Consider the following 16,183-nt stretch of genomic DNA (forward strand, 5'->3'; position numbering starts at 1 on the left):
GACTAAAACTGCATTTTAATACCAGGTGTAAATGGGGTGCACAACTGCAAAAGTCTGATGGAGACTGTGTTAATTTATTAGTTTGATAAATGCGGTCTTCATACAATATAATTATCACTTGTTATTCCACCATTGGTTTTGGCCTTGGTGCCTGACATTTTTGCCTTGATGCCGCAATACAGTTATATTTATCAAAGGCCAAAGAGGCCTTGTCCTATAAATATTTAGCCCTGCAGAAGTAATCAGGCAGTGCGCATTCATGTTTTCAGGGAAGGGCTTTGGGAGGAGGCTTGAAGGTAAGGTGAAATTTTTATGGTTTGAAACCTTCCAAATTTAGCTTACTCTTGCAGATTTTTCCAATGTTATAAACTCAGCCTTGAAGTCCATAAGTAGTCTTGATTAAAATATTGATTTTACTCTTGAAATACAGCTAAATTAATCTCAGTTTTTCATTATGTAGATCCTCGCATCTCTCTAGGCTGACTGCTGTGAAGTAATCCTCACCAAAGTCGCTTGATCCCGTAATATTCAGACCCCTGATTGACGGGAGTTTCACCCTTGACACCGTTAAAACCTGCCAGCAGCCTCCACCTAACTTAATGAGACGACAGACTGAGCGGCGCTTATTCTCTCACATCTTCCCAAAACTGCTGCTGAGTCATGGGGAAATGAGCAGCAGGATCATTACACCATGAAATACAGCGAGACAGAGGAAAATACAGTAAAAGGGTGTATTGAAGAGGAGGGAGACATGAAGACAGAAAGGGGAGGGGAGAGGATGAAGTCTGATCCCAAGTGGTAGCTGCTCTTATGGTTTGGTGTCCAACGGGAGAAATGAGTCCAGATCTTGACCCTTCGTAGCAATCCCATTACGCTGCCTAATTGGATAGGGTATGTGCACTGCAGTGATAGAATTAGAGCACTAAAGCTTGCACCAGCGCAAGGATGAGGGGACGCCTTTGGACCTCCATATCTGATTTTGTTTGGTTTGCAGACAGTTAAACCATCACAAAGAAATATCTGCCAGTAGAAACGGCTCCAGTGAAACTATAAATAACAAAGAGGTACAGGGCAGGTAGATGACTTTACGCTGCGCCCGACATGCACTGTCAACAGTTTGTTTCAGCAGCAGCTGTTTTCCCCTCCTATTTTCTTCCTCAGCGCCTAATCAAGAAAGGGAACGGGGGAAGGAAAGACAATCAGCTCTCAGGCGAGCACGACAGGAAAAGAGCCGCAGCTCCATCAGAAACCTAGAAAGCGGCCGCTGATGAATAATTGGTTAATTTTTAACAACATTACATGCCTATTTTCTGCAACAGTAGCACGCCATATGATCCTAATTCATTTTCATAAATCCCAGAAAAAGCTTCCAGGAGAAAATAAGTGCCTTCTTGAGGAAAGAGCAAAGCTCAGATGAAAACTGTGAGCTTTAGTGCAGAATATACTCTGTGAACCCTTTGACAAGATTGTTCTAATCCTCTATTCTTCCTAAAGATGTAAACAAGGTGTGTGTTAGCAGCTGTGAATACAGCAGCCCTCAACACCCCTGTTTCTATAGTAGACTTGTAAGCACACAATGGAACAGCAACCAGGGAAAGGTAATCCATGGAATTATAAATGGTGTGCAGAAAATAGAGAATCAATAGTTCTTTAATGTGCACATTTCAATTGAACGTGGGAGAGGCGCCCATTTCATCATGATTAAGTTCACCTCCTCACTATCTATCATTGCCAGCAAAAACCACAAAAAATCAAATGGCTCCATATGGCAAGAGGTCAGTGTGGAGCTCAGGGACTTGATATACTTAATGGGTTTTTTAAAAAAAAAACGATCAGCATAGTGTTAGTTAGTCAAGACCACCTAACCTGAGACCAAGTTATGGCCATGGCCAGAGTGTATCGAGACTGACTCAAGACCAAGCGCTGTCTGTAGCCTTCTCATCCTGAGTGAGGTGCATTGACATAATATTATCTGTATCTGTATTTGTGCAGCACAATTGATCACAGTATTATTGAAACTGCAATATGGCCAAGCTCAATAGCCAAATTGCATGACTCTGCAATTATTTGATAAAGACAAAATGTGTGACAAAACAGCATTATAATGAACTGCAGTGTGCTGTAGTGCTGTAGTGCTGCAGAGATGCAGCCTGAAAAACTTGTTCTCCAGATGAAAGAAAACATAAATGGTTGTTACAGACCCCAACAAATGTCACATTATCATGATTTTATTATTTTTTTTGTGCGTGTGAAAATGGAAATTGTGATGCAAAAATGACTATTCCCACTAATTGTAGCACATACGGAAATGTCAGTCAAGTTAATAGCAATGTGACGTTTTTTCCATACTGTGCAGCCCTAATCTGAATCCTTTCAACCATTGAAATTATCTGTGTCTGTATCTAAATTTGGGAAGGCCACATTAAATTGTGCAAATGTTGTATTTTCTTACCAAATAGTCACTGGCAGATTTGAAACAACTAGTAAATGGTAGTAAAGTCATATATTACAAACGAAACCCCATTTTTATCTTGTGGCTCTCATAAGACATGCACAGATGCATCTGAATTTGTCTCATCATTGTTTGTCACAAGCAAAAAAATAACATAGCTGGATAGATTTGCTCACAACACTGGGCCTACATTTAGCTTTCCTTTCTTTATGCTTCCTCTCTAAGAGCTGATAACAGTTTTATGCGGCCCCAGCTGTAAGCGCTGCATTGCAGAATTTATTTTTGTTAAAATCGCAACAGGTTCTTCTCTTGTTGTGATGACCATTAACAGTAACAAAAAAAAAATCAAATTACAAATTAATTAAGTTATTGGCTCCATTTGAAGCAGGAAATTTTACATGCATCTACTGATCTGATACTCAGTATGCGTATTGGTCCAATAATGGACAAAATCTCTGGATCAGACCTAAACTATCATGTAAATGCTTTTCCAAAGCTGGCTGGGTGATGATGACTGATGGACTGATGGACTTGGTTACGCAAAGTGCATCCATACAAATGTATTATTAACAACTTAGGTGTTAAAGAGAGGGGAAAAAGACATTGATATTAGTATCAGCAAATGCTCAAAGTTGTTATATGTGAACCAGTAACAGACATGAAAAAGTGGTTTGGAGCCATCGCTAATTTTACATCCCATTACAGTAATGATGTTATCAGGTAAATCAGACAATGCACAGCCAATATTTCACAGCAGCCATGTTGATATGAAATAGCAGGGTAAACACAGGTGTTACTAATGAAACTAATTAAGGTCCCATCCCATTAAGTGCAAAAGAGGCTTTTGAGGGGGGCAACATGCTCAAGAGCAGCACCCTGACTGTGGTCTTAAAACCCTGCTGTGTTAATTCAGTCTTACTTCTCTCATCAGCCCTGATTACAGCTGCAGAGGGCAGCCGAAAAAGGCTCTCAAACTCACTGAACAGCAGACAGACGAAGGTTGCTGGTGAACACAGTGGAGCATTTAACAGCTGAAGACCCAGATATTTTCCCCCAGGAGTTTGTCTAGACCAATAAATATTGGACTCTTAGACTATTGGTTATGTTGCTCCATGTCTTTATGAGGTGATAATATATCAAAGTTGTCACAGCAGAAATCAATTATTATTATTTCATACATGACATATTTTATATATATGTATAAATCTTTAAAGGTAGAGTCGGTATCATTTGTCCGAGCTGTTTGTAAACGCATCAGGACGTCAAATAAAAAAGTTTTGGGTTGGTGAAATGTCCCAAACACAGCAAAAAAAAAGAGGGAAAAATCAGGAAATATAAGCAGGGGGCAGCGTCTCTGCAAATACAGACACCATCACACACTGCTGGGTCATAAGAGTTAGTTTAGTTAGTTTATACATAGTTTTGTTTATTTTTTTACTTGCAGTTGTGGTCTTGACCAGTCTCACAATAAAATGCACGAGTCTTCTTTGTCTGAGACCAAAACAAGACCTAAGAAGTACAAATGAGACAAGACCTTCAAAAAGCAGTCTCAAGACAAAAAAATAATCTCAAGTACGAAGACACTCACATGTACACACACGGACAGACACATGCTCACACCCAGAGGATGAGTCTGACAGGATGATGGCTGACAGTTTGCGTAACAAACACGAATAGGAGACTTTTCTTGTTGTTTTTGTATTTTGGGTCCAACATTAAATCAGTCTGGTCTTGCTCTGTGATGCAGGCTCATTAAAACTGTACCTTTAATCTCGGAAAGTAATGTCTCATCACAGTTTCAGAGACGCTGTTGAAGAGACACTGCAGAGTCAAACCCACTGTGGAGATTTTAAGCTATTTGTTTTGCTTGCTGAAAATTGTGAGAAAAGGAGAGGGACCTAATAATGTGTGCTAACATGTTATGTCATTGGACCATAACCCCCTTAAGTTAAACTCAGCCCGAGCGTGCAGCTAAAAATAGGCAAAGAGTTTGCAACAACAACAGTGAAATGAACCATAAAATTATTTCATTTTGGACAAAGGGGATGAAAGAGATGCTGGTTATCCTTTTCAGTACTAGTGAGGCTTTTAAACCTCTTGCAGCTTAAAGAGATAAGACATCAAACAATTATGGAGAGAACAGCACAGGTCTGACACAGTTCTTACAGACTCCTCCTAACTCATATCATCATATCCTGCCACTGATATGATGCATATATGCATACAATGCATTTTTAATAAGCCTAGTCTGTGAACAGCTCGTATGGCGCTGGCATGTGATATCTATATGTCATCACCCGCAAGCACGAAAGAAAAAATTCCATATCTTGCTGCCTCTGAGGCAGCCATGATCGTTTATTTATTCATAGAAGTGAATCCAAAGCGTGATTCATCATGGCAGTCTTTTCTGCCTGCCAGAAGATTAGGATGGACAATCTGGCCCCTGTGACGGCGCATTATTCCAGACAGTGAAATACTAGAGACAGCTGTGTCACTCCACTGTGGAGCAAACACAAAGGCCGTGCCTTGAGGGCAGTACAGACGGAGTATGGTTATTACTGTCACACAGCCATTCAGCCCTGCGGAGCTCCACAGGTGGCCATGCATGTGAGATGAAAAAAGACATTAGACGCAAACTAATAATAATGTAGGATGTGATATATTGCTATTGTCATCAAAATTACTCAAGGGAAAAATTGTGCTGCAATAACTTAAAGTGATTCAATAAACTGATAAGAAACCTGACTGTCTATGTCAGGGATGTGCAGCAAAAAGCTTCACCTGTTCTACATGCACACACAATTTTTCATGATGTGACATTTCATGGCCAAATGTATGACTCTGTTCAGTGCTACTTTGTTTGTACTGCTGCTGGGTATAATATGATTGTTGCACTACTGTTGCACTGCTCCTCCACACTTCAGAGAAATGGCACCGATGGCACTGACTCACTGATGTCAAGTGGATACAGCACAGGACATTTTCTCTTATGGCAGTGAAGTCAACTAACCTGAAGTTCTAGTCAAGTCCCAAGTGCTCAAGGTGAAAATACAACTCCAGGTCAGTAAGTGGACATCTATGTCTAGACCAGCGGTTTCCAAACGGTGTGCCGAGGTATACTGGTGTGGCTTGGGATTTTGTGACAACAATACATTATTATTGCAATATACAACCATACAAAAACATTATGAATACATTTTCAGTTTACAAAGTTTGCTTTCCCTTTGTGAGTGATTCTATGCATGCTAGTGCCCAAGATAACAGAGTGTGTTGTTTTAGACCCCTTATTTATTATTAGCCTTATTATTACTTTTTAAAAAAGTAAGTTGTATATCCTCTGAATGTTATCATGGATGGGGGGTGGGAGGATTTCCATCTATCAAAATGTGCCTATATAGTGAATTGTCAATGCCATCCTAAATAAATCCTTTAAAAACCTTCTTTCTAAAGAACCCCAGCTGCCAAACTGTGGAATTTTTTAGTGTGACATATCCCCGCTCTCATTCCCACCTGTGCTCTGGGAACTCTGCCTCTGACTGGCTCTTACTTGTTGCCTCCTTTGGTTAGGTTGGTGTTAGGGGCTATTTTCACTGGACATGAATACAGGTATGCCTTGAGATTTTGGCTTGCTCTTTGGTGAGCCTTGGGGAGAAAAAGTTTGAAAACCACTGGTCTAAACCTTTGACTGTAAATGGACAGTGCAGCTCCACTTCCTCCCATTGTAAAATACTCATACAGAAGGCAGCTGTCAATCATGATGTGAAACCCTATTTTTATACAATCTACTATCTATCTAAAGTAATGGAAACCATTTTTATGACCTATACTGCAGCCAGCCACCAGGGGGCGATCGAGATGTTTTGGCTTCGCTTTTGGGGAGTTGTCCATTTCTAATATATCATAGTGGTCTTGATGAACACCTCGTAGTGTTTAGGTTTGTGCCTGTGTAATCAACTTAAGTTTAAAGCTGCAATAATCATCACACATACTGCCTCTAAAGTCTCCCCACATCCAAACTTGTTCTTCCCACACCCAAACTCTGAGACATGATGACAGAGCCACCACACACCTAGAACTCATAATTTCAAATGACACTGTTCACCCCCTCAATCATCATTTCACCATAATGCTGATACAGGGCTTTAAAATAGAAAAGAACTCACTTTACTAAGAGTTTTGTCTTTTCTGCCATCATAGCACTAAATAAACTGCTGCGCTGACATGTAGTGTGTTAGGATGTATGGATGTATTTATGGTGATTCTATTGTCTGTATGTTTCTGTGTTTGGTATGTTATATCTGTGTGTTTCTATGAAAACAAATCTCCCTCTTGGAAAATAGAGTCTAATCTAACATCATAATTTTGCAATTTTGCATTAGTGATGGATCAAATGACTGTATAGACCGAATCACTGTGACATCATGCTCACAGACACTTGCGGGTAGACAACTGGCAATTAATTTGAATTGCAGAGATAATAAAAAGAAATGGATTATTCCTGTTGACTTTTTTAGCTGTAACTGTAATGTGTAAAGATACATAGTTAAACATGGTGGTTTGACCTATCTGATGTTCTTGCTGTGCTTATTTTATGTTCTGTGTTGCTTTGCTTACACCTTTGATAAACCATCTGACAGTGACATCTCACCTCTAACTACTACATTTGAGTAAACTCAAGCTGACAGTCTGTGGCGCAACATGAAAATTAGGTCAACGTTAGTTAAAGTGTTGTTATATAAGCGATATGGAAGTATAAAACATGCATTTTAGGTGAGTGACATGTACACATTCAGCATGTTGCTGCCATTAAATTGTATGTATTAAACGTATTGTAAATTCATAAAGACAATTAATCAGTTATTGATTAATTTCTAAAATCTCTCATTCTGAGTTAAAAAGTTACATTTTTTATGCCATCAGAACAGTAAAGATACATAACACTGATATCTAGCAGACAGATTAAACACAACACAAAATGAACCACTGATACAAATCTTTGCATGTATCAGTGTCACGAGCTATGATACAGTAACAAAAAACATAATATCCGATATTCAAGTGTATCAGTATTTTCTTGCACCCCTACTGTTTTAATTCAGTCTCACTGCTCTCATAAACCTTGATTCCTGCTGCAGAGCGCAGCTGAAAAAGGCTCTCATGAACTCACTGTAGGCTGCGGAGCATCAGACAGCAGACAGACAAAGGTTGCTGGTAAACACAGTGGAGCATTTAGCAGCTAAAGAGCCAGATATTTCCCTCAGGAGTTGGTGGAGGCCAAAAAATATTGGACTATCTGGGTATTGCTTATGTTGCTCCATGTCGTTATGAGGTGATAATACTGTCTATCAATCTTGTAGCAGCAGGTATCATTAATTGCTGCTTTTAAGCAACATTATGGAACTTATGAAAGAAAAAGCATTACAATATTTCTCTTAAAAATGAAAAGTTCATTTCACAAGCTATGAAATGCATCCTTAATCCAGTTTACACACTCAGCTTCTGCTGCTACAGCCCTGCTTCGTCTGATATAACTATCTTATAGAGTCTGATGTTAGAAAACTTTTGACAGACATGCTGGCATTATTTTTATTCTCAGGACTGTTCTGCCATAGTCAGCCCTACTGTGCTGTGATTGGCTACTATTACTGGATTCTAACTGGATTTGAGTGTGAGTGCAGACTGGCACTCTGGAGAAGTTTAGCAAGGATGACTGTGGTAAATTAATGGATCAAAAACAGGACTTTTACTCAGGAGACTGGTCTTTGTGTCCCATGTGAAGCTAAATGTCACTTTTCTGAGACTCAGTTGACATATTATTTTCAGTTTTCATTCACAGTTTGGTTAGGTTTACACACAAAAAGTACTTGGGGTAGGTTTAGGCAAGATAAATATGTGGTTAGGTTTAGGCAGGAAAACTACACGGGTTAGTTAATGAAAAATCAGAATTTGTGGTTCAAATAGACCCTTTTGCAACATTAAAAAGGCTCTCTGTCAATCACATGGACATGGACTGTTGTGTCAATGGCATGTTTTTAATATTATCAAACAATAAAAATCAACATTAATATTCAGAATAAACAGTGAGCCATTTTATTTAATAGGTGGTGGTAAGGGACCTGGATAATGGACAAGGGGGCACCAGTCCAAAAACAGGTTGAGAACCACTGCTCTAAACAATCAATTAACTGTGAAAATACACAGCAGATTAATTCATCATGAAAATAATTGTTAGTTGCAGTCAGGAGTCTTTTTGACTGCTTCACTGTTATGAAACCACTCCAGATTTTACCTGTCAGACGTCACTCGTTCCCAGTGTTTTGAGACCCAGGAGATGTTCCTTCATCAGGGCACACCAACACGCCATCTTTCCTGATCTTTAATCTCTCCAAGTCTCCTCCTGTCTGCCACCCAGGTGCAGCCGAACCATCACTCAACAACTCAAATCATTGCCTCTGTCAGCTAACAAGTTCTGGAAGGAGCAGACAAATGTGGGCCCATCAGTGCTGCCCAGATACGAATTGTCTTTATCAACCGTCAGAATGTGAGCGCTTACTTGTCGCTACAGGGTCCCTGCAGCATGTCTGCTTGCCTGCCGGCCTGATATTTTAAATCCTGATCCAATCTGACGGCCGCAGCATTTAAAATCTCAGGAGACTTTTTCTTTTTTTTTTAGTATAACTTCCTCTGCAAAATATTCCAGAGCTATGGTACAAGAAAAATGCTACAGATGGAAAATACACCCTCTGAATATATCTGCACCTGAAAACCCTCCCATCCTATACACTTCTGATGTAATTACATCCACAAAGATGAAAACTGCGCACATGCTATTGTGATTATAGTCATCTGAACAGAAGGAAGGGGCAGTTACTACATGAAACGACTGGAAATATAAGTAGAGAACTGCTTCTGTTTCCAGACAGGATCAGTTTCGAAGGCTCCTGCTGCCATACAGGAGTAAAGGCAGGTAACAACAGCATTTCAGTGTGTATGTTGTCTCTTCATAGTGACAGATCACAGCTAGCTTAATTAGATAACATGATTCTATTTCATTTCTGCACAGCTGTCATCATCTGCAGATTAATTTGAAGTATGCATCCCCACTGTCTGACACACACGTCTGGGTTACAGCGCCAAGGATTTATTTTTGAACCCGATTAACTCATGGTTCAACTTTAAATTATGTTGCACCAAACTTTTAAGCTCGAAATTAAGAAAGATTAAATGTAAAGCGCTCTTTTTACCTTGGTTTAGTTTACAATCTAAACCTAGATTAAATTCAGCTCTGTTGCACCAAAACTTTAAATTCCTGGTTGCATTTTTGAGATGGATTGAGCAAAATAATTAAGTTCCTCTAAGAAAGTTAAGGGAGACACTCAACGCAATACAGAGGCAAAGTCACATCCTTTTCAGCAGACCACCATGGGACCGAACTTTGGAAAAAATGTGAACGGTAGACGATGGCAAAGGACAAATTATTTTTGATCCTGTCAGAATGCTTCAAATCGCACATATGGTGTTTGCCAATTTAGAACATAATTTTACATGTCAAGAAAATCGCCATTTGCCATCAAACGTTTTAGGTGTCAGACTGTCAAGAAAAGTAATTCACACTTCACACTCAGAAGTCACGTAAATGACGTCATGACCGTCTCCCTCTAAAGCTAAACTATGACAAACTAAATTATGACAAACCTACCACAAATTGCGACTTTCTTAACTTGTAAAATTATACTTTAAATTGACAAACATCATAAGTGTAATTCATGGCACAGTTCAAACAGAATAAAAAAAAATATCTGTATCTCGCCATAGACTATAGATCATATTTTCTTCCTGAGCAAGGTCCCATGGGGCACACTGGGAGGGGCATGACTTCAGCTCAGAGGTTTATGATGTCTCTTCTTTGTTCCACTCCAGTTCTTCATTCTGCCAACAAGGTTTTTTCAAAGGAGAAGAAATTAGAGCTTCTCTGCCACATCATCACGAGTAGGCTGACTAAGCTAGCTAACCTAACTAGCAAATAATATGACATTTATTTAAGTTTATAGCTAGCTAACAAACAATGTCATTGTCCTAGTCTTAGGTTAGGGGTGACTAAAGCAGATCATCTGCTCAGTGACAGACTTGGCCCCACTTGGATCTGCATATATAATTTGGTATAGGCTTTTGCTTACAACAGAGGCCCTCCCTGATGCAACCCTCCACATTTATCTGGGCTTGGGACCAGCAATTTGGGAATGCACTGACTTGTGAATGGAACAATGTAGGGTACAGTGTCTAGCCCAAAAACACTTTTGGTTGATGTATGGCTAGGAAGACCCAACCATGCGATCTGCAGACGACCCACTCTCCCACCTGAGCCACAGCTGCTCCAGCTAGCAAACAATGTAACATTTTGTTAACTTTTTGACCAGCTAATAGCTAGCTTTTTTTACTAGCTTGCTTGCTTAGCATGCAATGAAATGTATTGTTAAGGAATACAGAGCAGCCGAAAGTATGTTCACATGAGTCTATGCATTGTGTGTTTTAGGAAAATATTGTGTATTTTGCATTTAAATCTACTTTTGTTAAACTCTGATTAGAACTAAGATTAAGTTAATGTTTTGTTGGTACAGCCCAGATTATACAGTCTGAATGGAACAGAAGCACTGACATCAAATAAATCACTTAACAGTGATCTAAGATAGTCTGTCAAATTTAATAGGCCTACACAGATACAGTTGTTTAAGATAACACCATGATATACAAGAATGAACATCTGAATGAAATATTCTGCTGCCTTCAAACAAACCCACCCAGAATTCATTTAAATGTTGCCAAGAGTGACGCAGGAATGAATGATTTCAAACCGCAGAGATGCCAACCTGCCATTCTCCAAATAGCATCAAAATAATGTGATAATGAGCATTCAATCTGCTTGAGGAAGACATCCTGCTGATACAACCTGGATATACGAGTCAGTCTCGCAGGGATATCTACCCCAACAAAGCTGTGTTGCATTTTAATATGTCTTTGCGTTTGTGTGTGTGTGATAACAGAGTAAGCCGATAGGGATTTTCTGCTGTCTTCATCATCACTGGAAGTCAACCCTCAGGCCAAATGGGTGTGGATCTCTCTCTCTGTCTCTCCCTCTGTGTGCGTGTGTGTGTGTGTGTGTGTGTGTGTGTGTATTCAGGTGCAGAGCGAGAGCTGTGTTATAGGTGTGAAATGCATGCCGATATATACAGTATACTGTACAGTATGTGCCTGTTTCAGCACTTGCATACGTGCACATTTCTGTATGCATGCTTGTATATGTGTTTATACATTTGTGTGTGTGTGTGTGTGTGTGTGTGTGTGTGTGTGTGTGTGTGTGTGTGTTAGCCTTGGCCCAGATGTGCTTTACATTGCAACAACGAGAACATTTGCATTTAGAGCACTCTAATCTTCCTCTGTTGACCTGAAGCCTCAGATTGATAAACATTTTACAGTTCAGTTCATTTTCATTCATTGCTGCTCCAACAGTGAATCACCAGCTGATATTTAGTTTGTTGCACTGAAACGAAGCCAAAATGTATTAGAGCTGCATCAGTCTATTAATATGATTATTTGTCAACTATTGATTTAACCGCCAACTAATTGATAATTCATAATGGTATTCATAAAATTTATATATTATTCTGAGTCACAAAATGTCCAAACTTCCACTTCCAAAAAAGGAATATTTTCCGGATTCTTTGGTCACTTATGACATTAAACTGTATATTTTTGTGTTCTGGACAAAACAAGACATATGAGGACATCATCTTGGGCTGTAGGAAACAATGATCACTACTTTCCGGCATTTTATGGACCAAACACTAATCGATCAATTAAGAATATGATTAACATATATTGATCCATACAATAATTGTTAATTGCAGCCCTAAAGTCTATCCACTGGACAGAAAGAGCACCAATATGACTCTTAGTAGATTTTCCAACAGCTGATAATTCAGCTGTGCATTACTTATAAAGGCTCAGAGACAAAATGTCCAAATTGTCTGATTTCTGCCTCTGAAGTAATCTGTGACAGTAAACTGAATATTGTTGTCATTTTATGGGATGAAATGTCCAAATTCTCTGGTTTCTGCTTCTAAAATGTGAATATTTTCATATTTCTTTAGTCTTCTATGACAGTAAACTGAATATCCTTGGCTTGTGGCCAGAAAAATAAGAGGATGTCACCTTAGGCTTTGGGAAACAGTGATGATGATTTCCTGACATTTTTTGGATCAAGCAAATAATTAATTAATCCAGAAAATGACTGATAGATTAATCAGTTATGAAAGTGATTGTTAGTTGCAGCCCTAAAAGCTATCCGCTGGACAGAAACATCCCACAGAGCATAATTATGACACCTGATAATTCAACTGCATTACAGTAAAGGCTGACTACAGGATACATCACCAGATATCAGTCAATCCTGCATAATTTCCTGAGGCGTAAAACACACCAAATCAAGCAGATCGATACCACAGAGGAAGGATATAATGAGGCACAGTGTGGGATCATAAAGGTGGGGTCGAGATCCAAGTTCTTTTTTTTTTTTATCACAAGCTCAGGACCGTGGAGTTCACTGATATCGGATTTCAAAAAGAGGAGAGAAAAGAAAGCAATTATTTTTGGCAAAGCATCTAAAAAAAATGCCACGAAAAGCATTCATGAGATTGATCTAGCCAGATATCAGGATTCAGGCTTGTTGCTCTTTAAGGGCATCAACACACACCTGAATAATGCAATAATGCAACATGCTGATGAGAGTATTGATGGAGGCTATACTTAGTTTGATCCCTGTCAGAAGCCTTTAAGCCTCCAGCCTTGTCTGACTGGTCAGTATTTGATGTGTGTGTGATGAAAAGTGTAACCCCTAGCGTCCATCGACTGCATGGAAAGGTGACAAAAAACAGGGGAAGGGAGGGATAGATATAACTTACCCCGAAGATGACAGTGTCCTCTCCCTGAAATATAGGGATGAACTTATCTCCGCGGATAATTTCGGACTTGTTCAGTGGACGAAATCGACACAACACCTTGATATTGCATTCCGCGTTTGCATCAGCCATTGTGGAAAATAAATTACAGTGGACGCGCTTCCCAAAAAGATAAAGAGGGGTTTTCTTTATCTAAAAAAAATAAATGAAGAATTAAAATGAAATTCCTTGTGCAACCTTTCCCTGGACGCGGACTGGCTACTATACCCACATGCAGAGCGAGACTGGCAGGCGAAGCATTTGGAAGAATGGGCAACTACGAGTTTTTGGGAGAGACTACAGCCAAATTCATGAAAGAAATGTAAAACAAAAAGGGAAAAGGAGCAGTTTGAGGGTTTTTCTTGTTTCAAATGTCCTCAAAGCAAACTTGAGCGGTGGAGAGCAGATGGAGACTTGTAAATGAGGAGTATATTCCAAACTGGTCCGGTCGGTAGTGTCTGTATGGGCTGCAGGCTGCTCAGTCAGAAGCATGCCTTGCATCACTGTCAGCCTGCTCTCTCTGTGTCTCACTGGGGGCGGGGCGTGGAGGAAGAGTAGCGACTCACATCCTCTCTCATCAGCACCACTGAGCTCAGGGACCGAGGAGCATGGAGGAAGAGGAGCTCCAACTCTGCTTCTTATTCCCAAAACCACAACTACGCAGGCCTCCGCAGAAAAGTTCTTTTTGTTCACTTTCACTTTTTTTGCAAAAAAAAGAAAAAACTGAAGGTGTGGCATGCATCTGGTGAGAACTGTTCTGTGGCCAGTAGTTTTTGAGTGGAGCATCTGTTTTTTTCCAGGTCTGCACCAAACTGGTCGTCATGGCAATGGTGTTTTGCATGATAAACTGGGTAGTCATGTGGGAACCCTCCATAATATTTGCCCTGAGATTTAAAGGGGTAGGCTTACTCCAGTGGTGTAGCACTGTACTTTCATCAAGTTGGAGGACTTCAGAGAGACAAATTAGGAGACAGAATGACAGGAGTTGCTAAGATATCCTAACTTAATTGATCCCAGTGGGTCGGATACTATACTTCCCAAAATGCCATTCAAGTGTACTTTTCATTAGACCCTCACTTGCTAGTATATATCCACAACCCCAGTTCATGACCAAGATTTCTATCACATTAAATTTTTTCAGACTTTAGACAGCTTCTCACAGAATACATTACACAACCCTCACGTGGAAGCTGCTCCTTTAAAAAAAACATCTTTGTTCTTCCAGTGGTTCCTCTAGATCAGGGCCAAGCAATTCTTTTTCATGGGGAGCCACATGAGAAATTGATCAGGCTACCATGGGCCAGACACAAATATGATATAAGACCCTAATAATTGCCCAATCTCTGATAATGAGTTAGTCAGAAGTGTTCTGCAGGGCACACCCGTCGATGTTGATGAGCTAATAGCTGGCTAACACAGTAATGAACCACTAACACTGATGGTCTTATTTATTGAATTGCTATGTGGTGCAGTTGTGACCTAATTATTTTTGTTGGCAGGGTCTGAAACTTGTCGTTTTACAGTTTGCCATGTATGTCAGATTCCAAGCAGCAACAGCATAAGGAGAATGTTAACAACATGGATGTATGCATGGCATTGAGTGAATAAAGTTACAGTTTACTATAAAAGATGCAGTTCGTTATCATTATCAATGAACACAGCACTGACATCTTTCAGAATAAAGGTAGTAAGTAAGCAGTAAGCAAAATGATATTGACTGTCTTTGTTAGATTTTAAAGAAATTATTTCCAAGTGCTTATAATGGCCTTGCAGGCCACATGGAAACCTTTCAGTCGGTCATATCCAGGCCCATGGGTGCATTTTGCCCAGGTTTGCTCTAGAATATACATGGCATGAAATTAAGACAGAATAAATAAAACTATAGTACTTACAGTAGGCTTATATGACAAAATAAATACATTTTTAATGAGTATTATGAAATAAGAGGCAAGCTATGTATGTAACAGGCCATAACCCAGGAAATAGACCACAATGTTGTGCCATAGTGAACTGGTGTGTTTTGTGCTGTAGATGATAGGTTTACATATTGCTCTTGTTATTTGTCCACAGATAACGACTTTGGCTTGATAACAAGTTCCAGTGTTCATGAAGTAGCCTACAAAATAAATTACAGGCTACTTATTCACTCAATCAAATCATGTGATTGGTCAGTGGTAGGAGCTATTAGTTATGAGAAAAATCATTGGCTGACAAAAGAAAAAATAGATCAGAATTTTCAAAACACAGCTTCATTGATTCATAAATATGGGACAGCTGGTTATAAGTTGCACTTTATCATTTAGGATAGGAAAAATCATGCATTTTTTAAGAGTTTTTTAAGTTATCAAGTTATTTCAGTGTTTTAAGGATTTTTCCTTGATTTTTTTCCCAACAGAGTGAATCATCTTAATAATCGACCATCTCTGGCCCACTGATTGAGTTATTTGCTCGTACCTTTGGCGCCACCGTGTGACACATTCGCTACATTTCAACCACATACCTTCTAAAAATAAAGACAATAATTTGTTTGAAAGCAAGTTAGTTGTTAAATACGGTGTGAGTGCGACATTAAACAGTGTGTTTGATGGAAAAAAAAATCAAAGAAAACTATGTTAAACAACAGAAATGTGACCGTTAAATTATATTGGTCAAACGGTGCGCATGCGTAACGCCGCTCCACTTTGTCGGGGACGTTTGTTTCATCCGTTTGGGTAGGCCGGTCAGCGTTTTCCCGTTA

At 39.5% G+C, this 16,183-nt stretch overlaps 1 protein-coding gene across 1 annotated transcript in view; it reads right to left on the reverse strand.

The window, feature by feature from the left end:
• kif5ab (kinesin family member 5A, b) overlaps positions 1–13,896 on the reverse strand; it is a 118,447-nt gene extending 104,551 nt beyond the window's left edge. Inside the window, exon 1 of the mRNA XM_084737190.1 lies at positions 13,411–13,896. Within this exon, the coding sequence (XP_084593316.1) occupies positions 13,411–13,539 (129 nt within the window). The 5' untranslated portion in view covers positions 13,540–13,896. The remainder of the gene's footprint in view (positions 1–13,410) is intronic.
• Between the last annotated feature and the right edge of the window lie 2,287 nt (positions 13,897–16,183).

This window comes from Lutjanus erythropterus, chromosome 2 (assembly GCF_056507025.1).
Source record: "Lutjanus erythropterus isolate fLutEry1 chromosome 2, fLutEry1.hap2, whole genome shotgun sequence".
Classification (NCBI taxonomy): Eukaryota; Metazoa; Chordata; class Actinopteri; order Lutjaniformes; family Lutjanidae; genus Lutjanus; species Lutjanus erythropterus.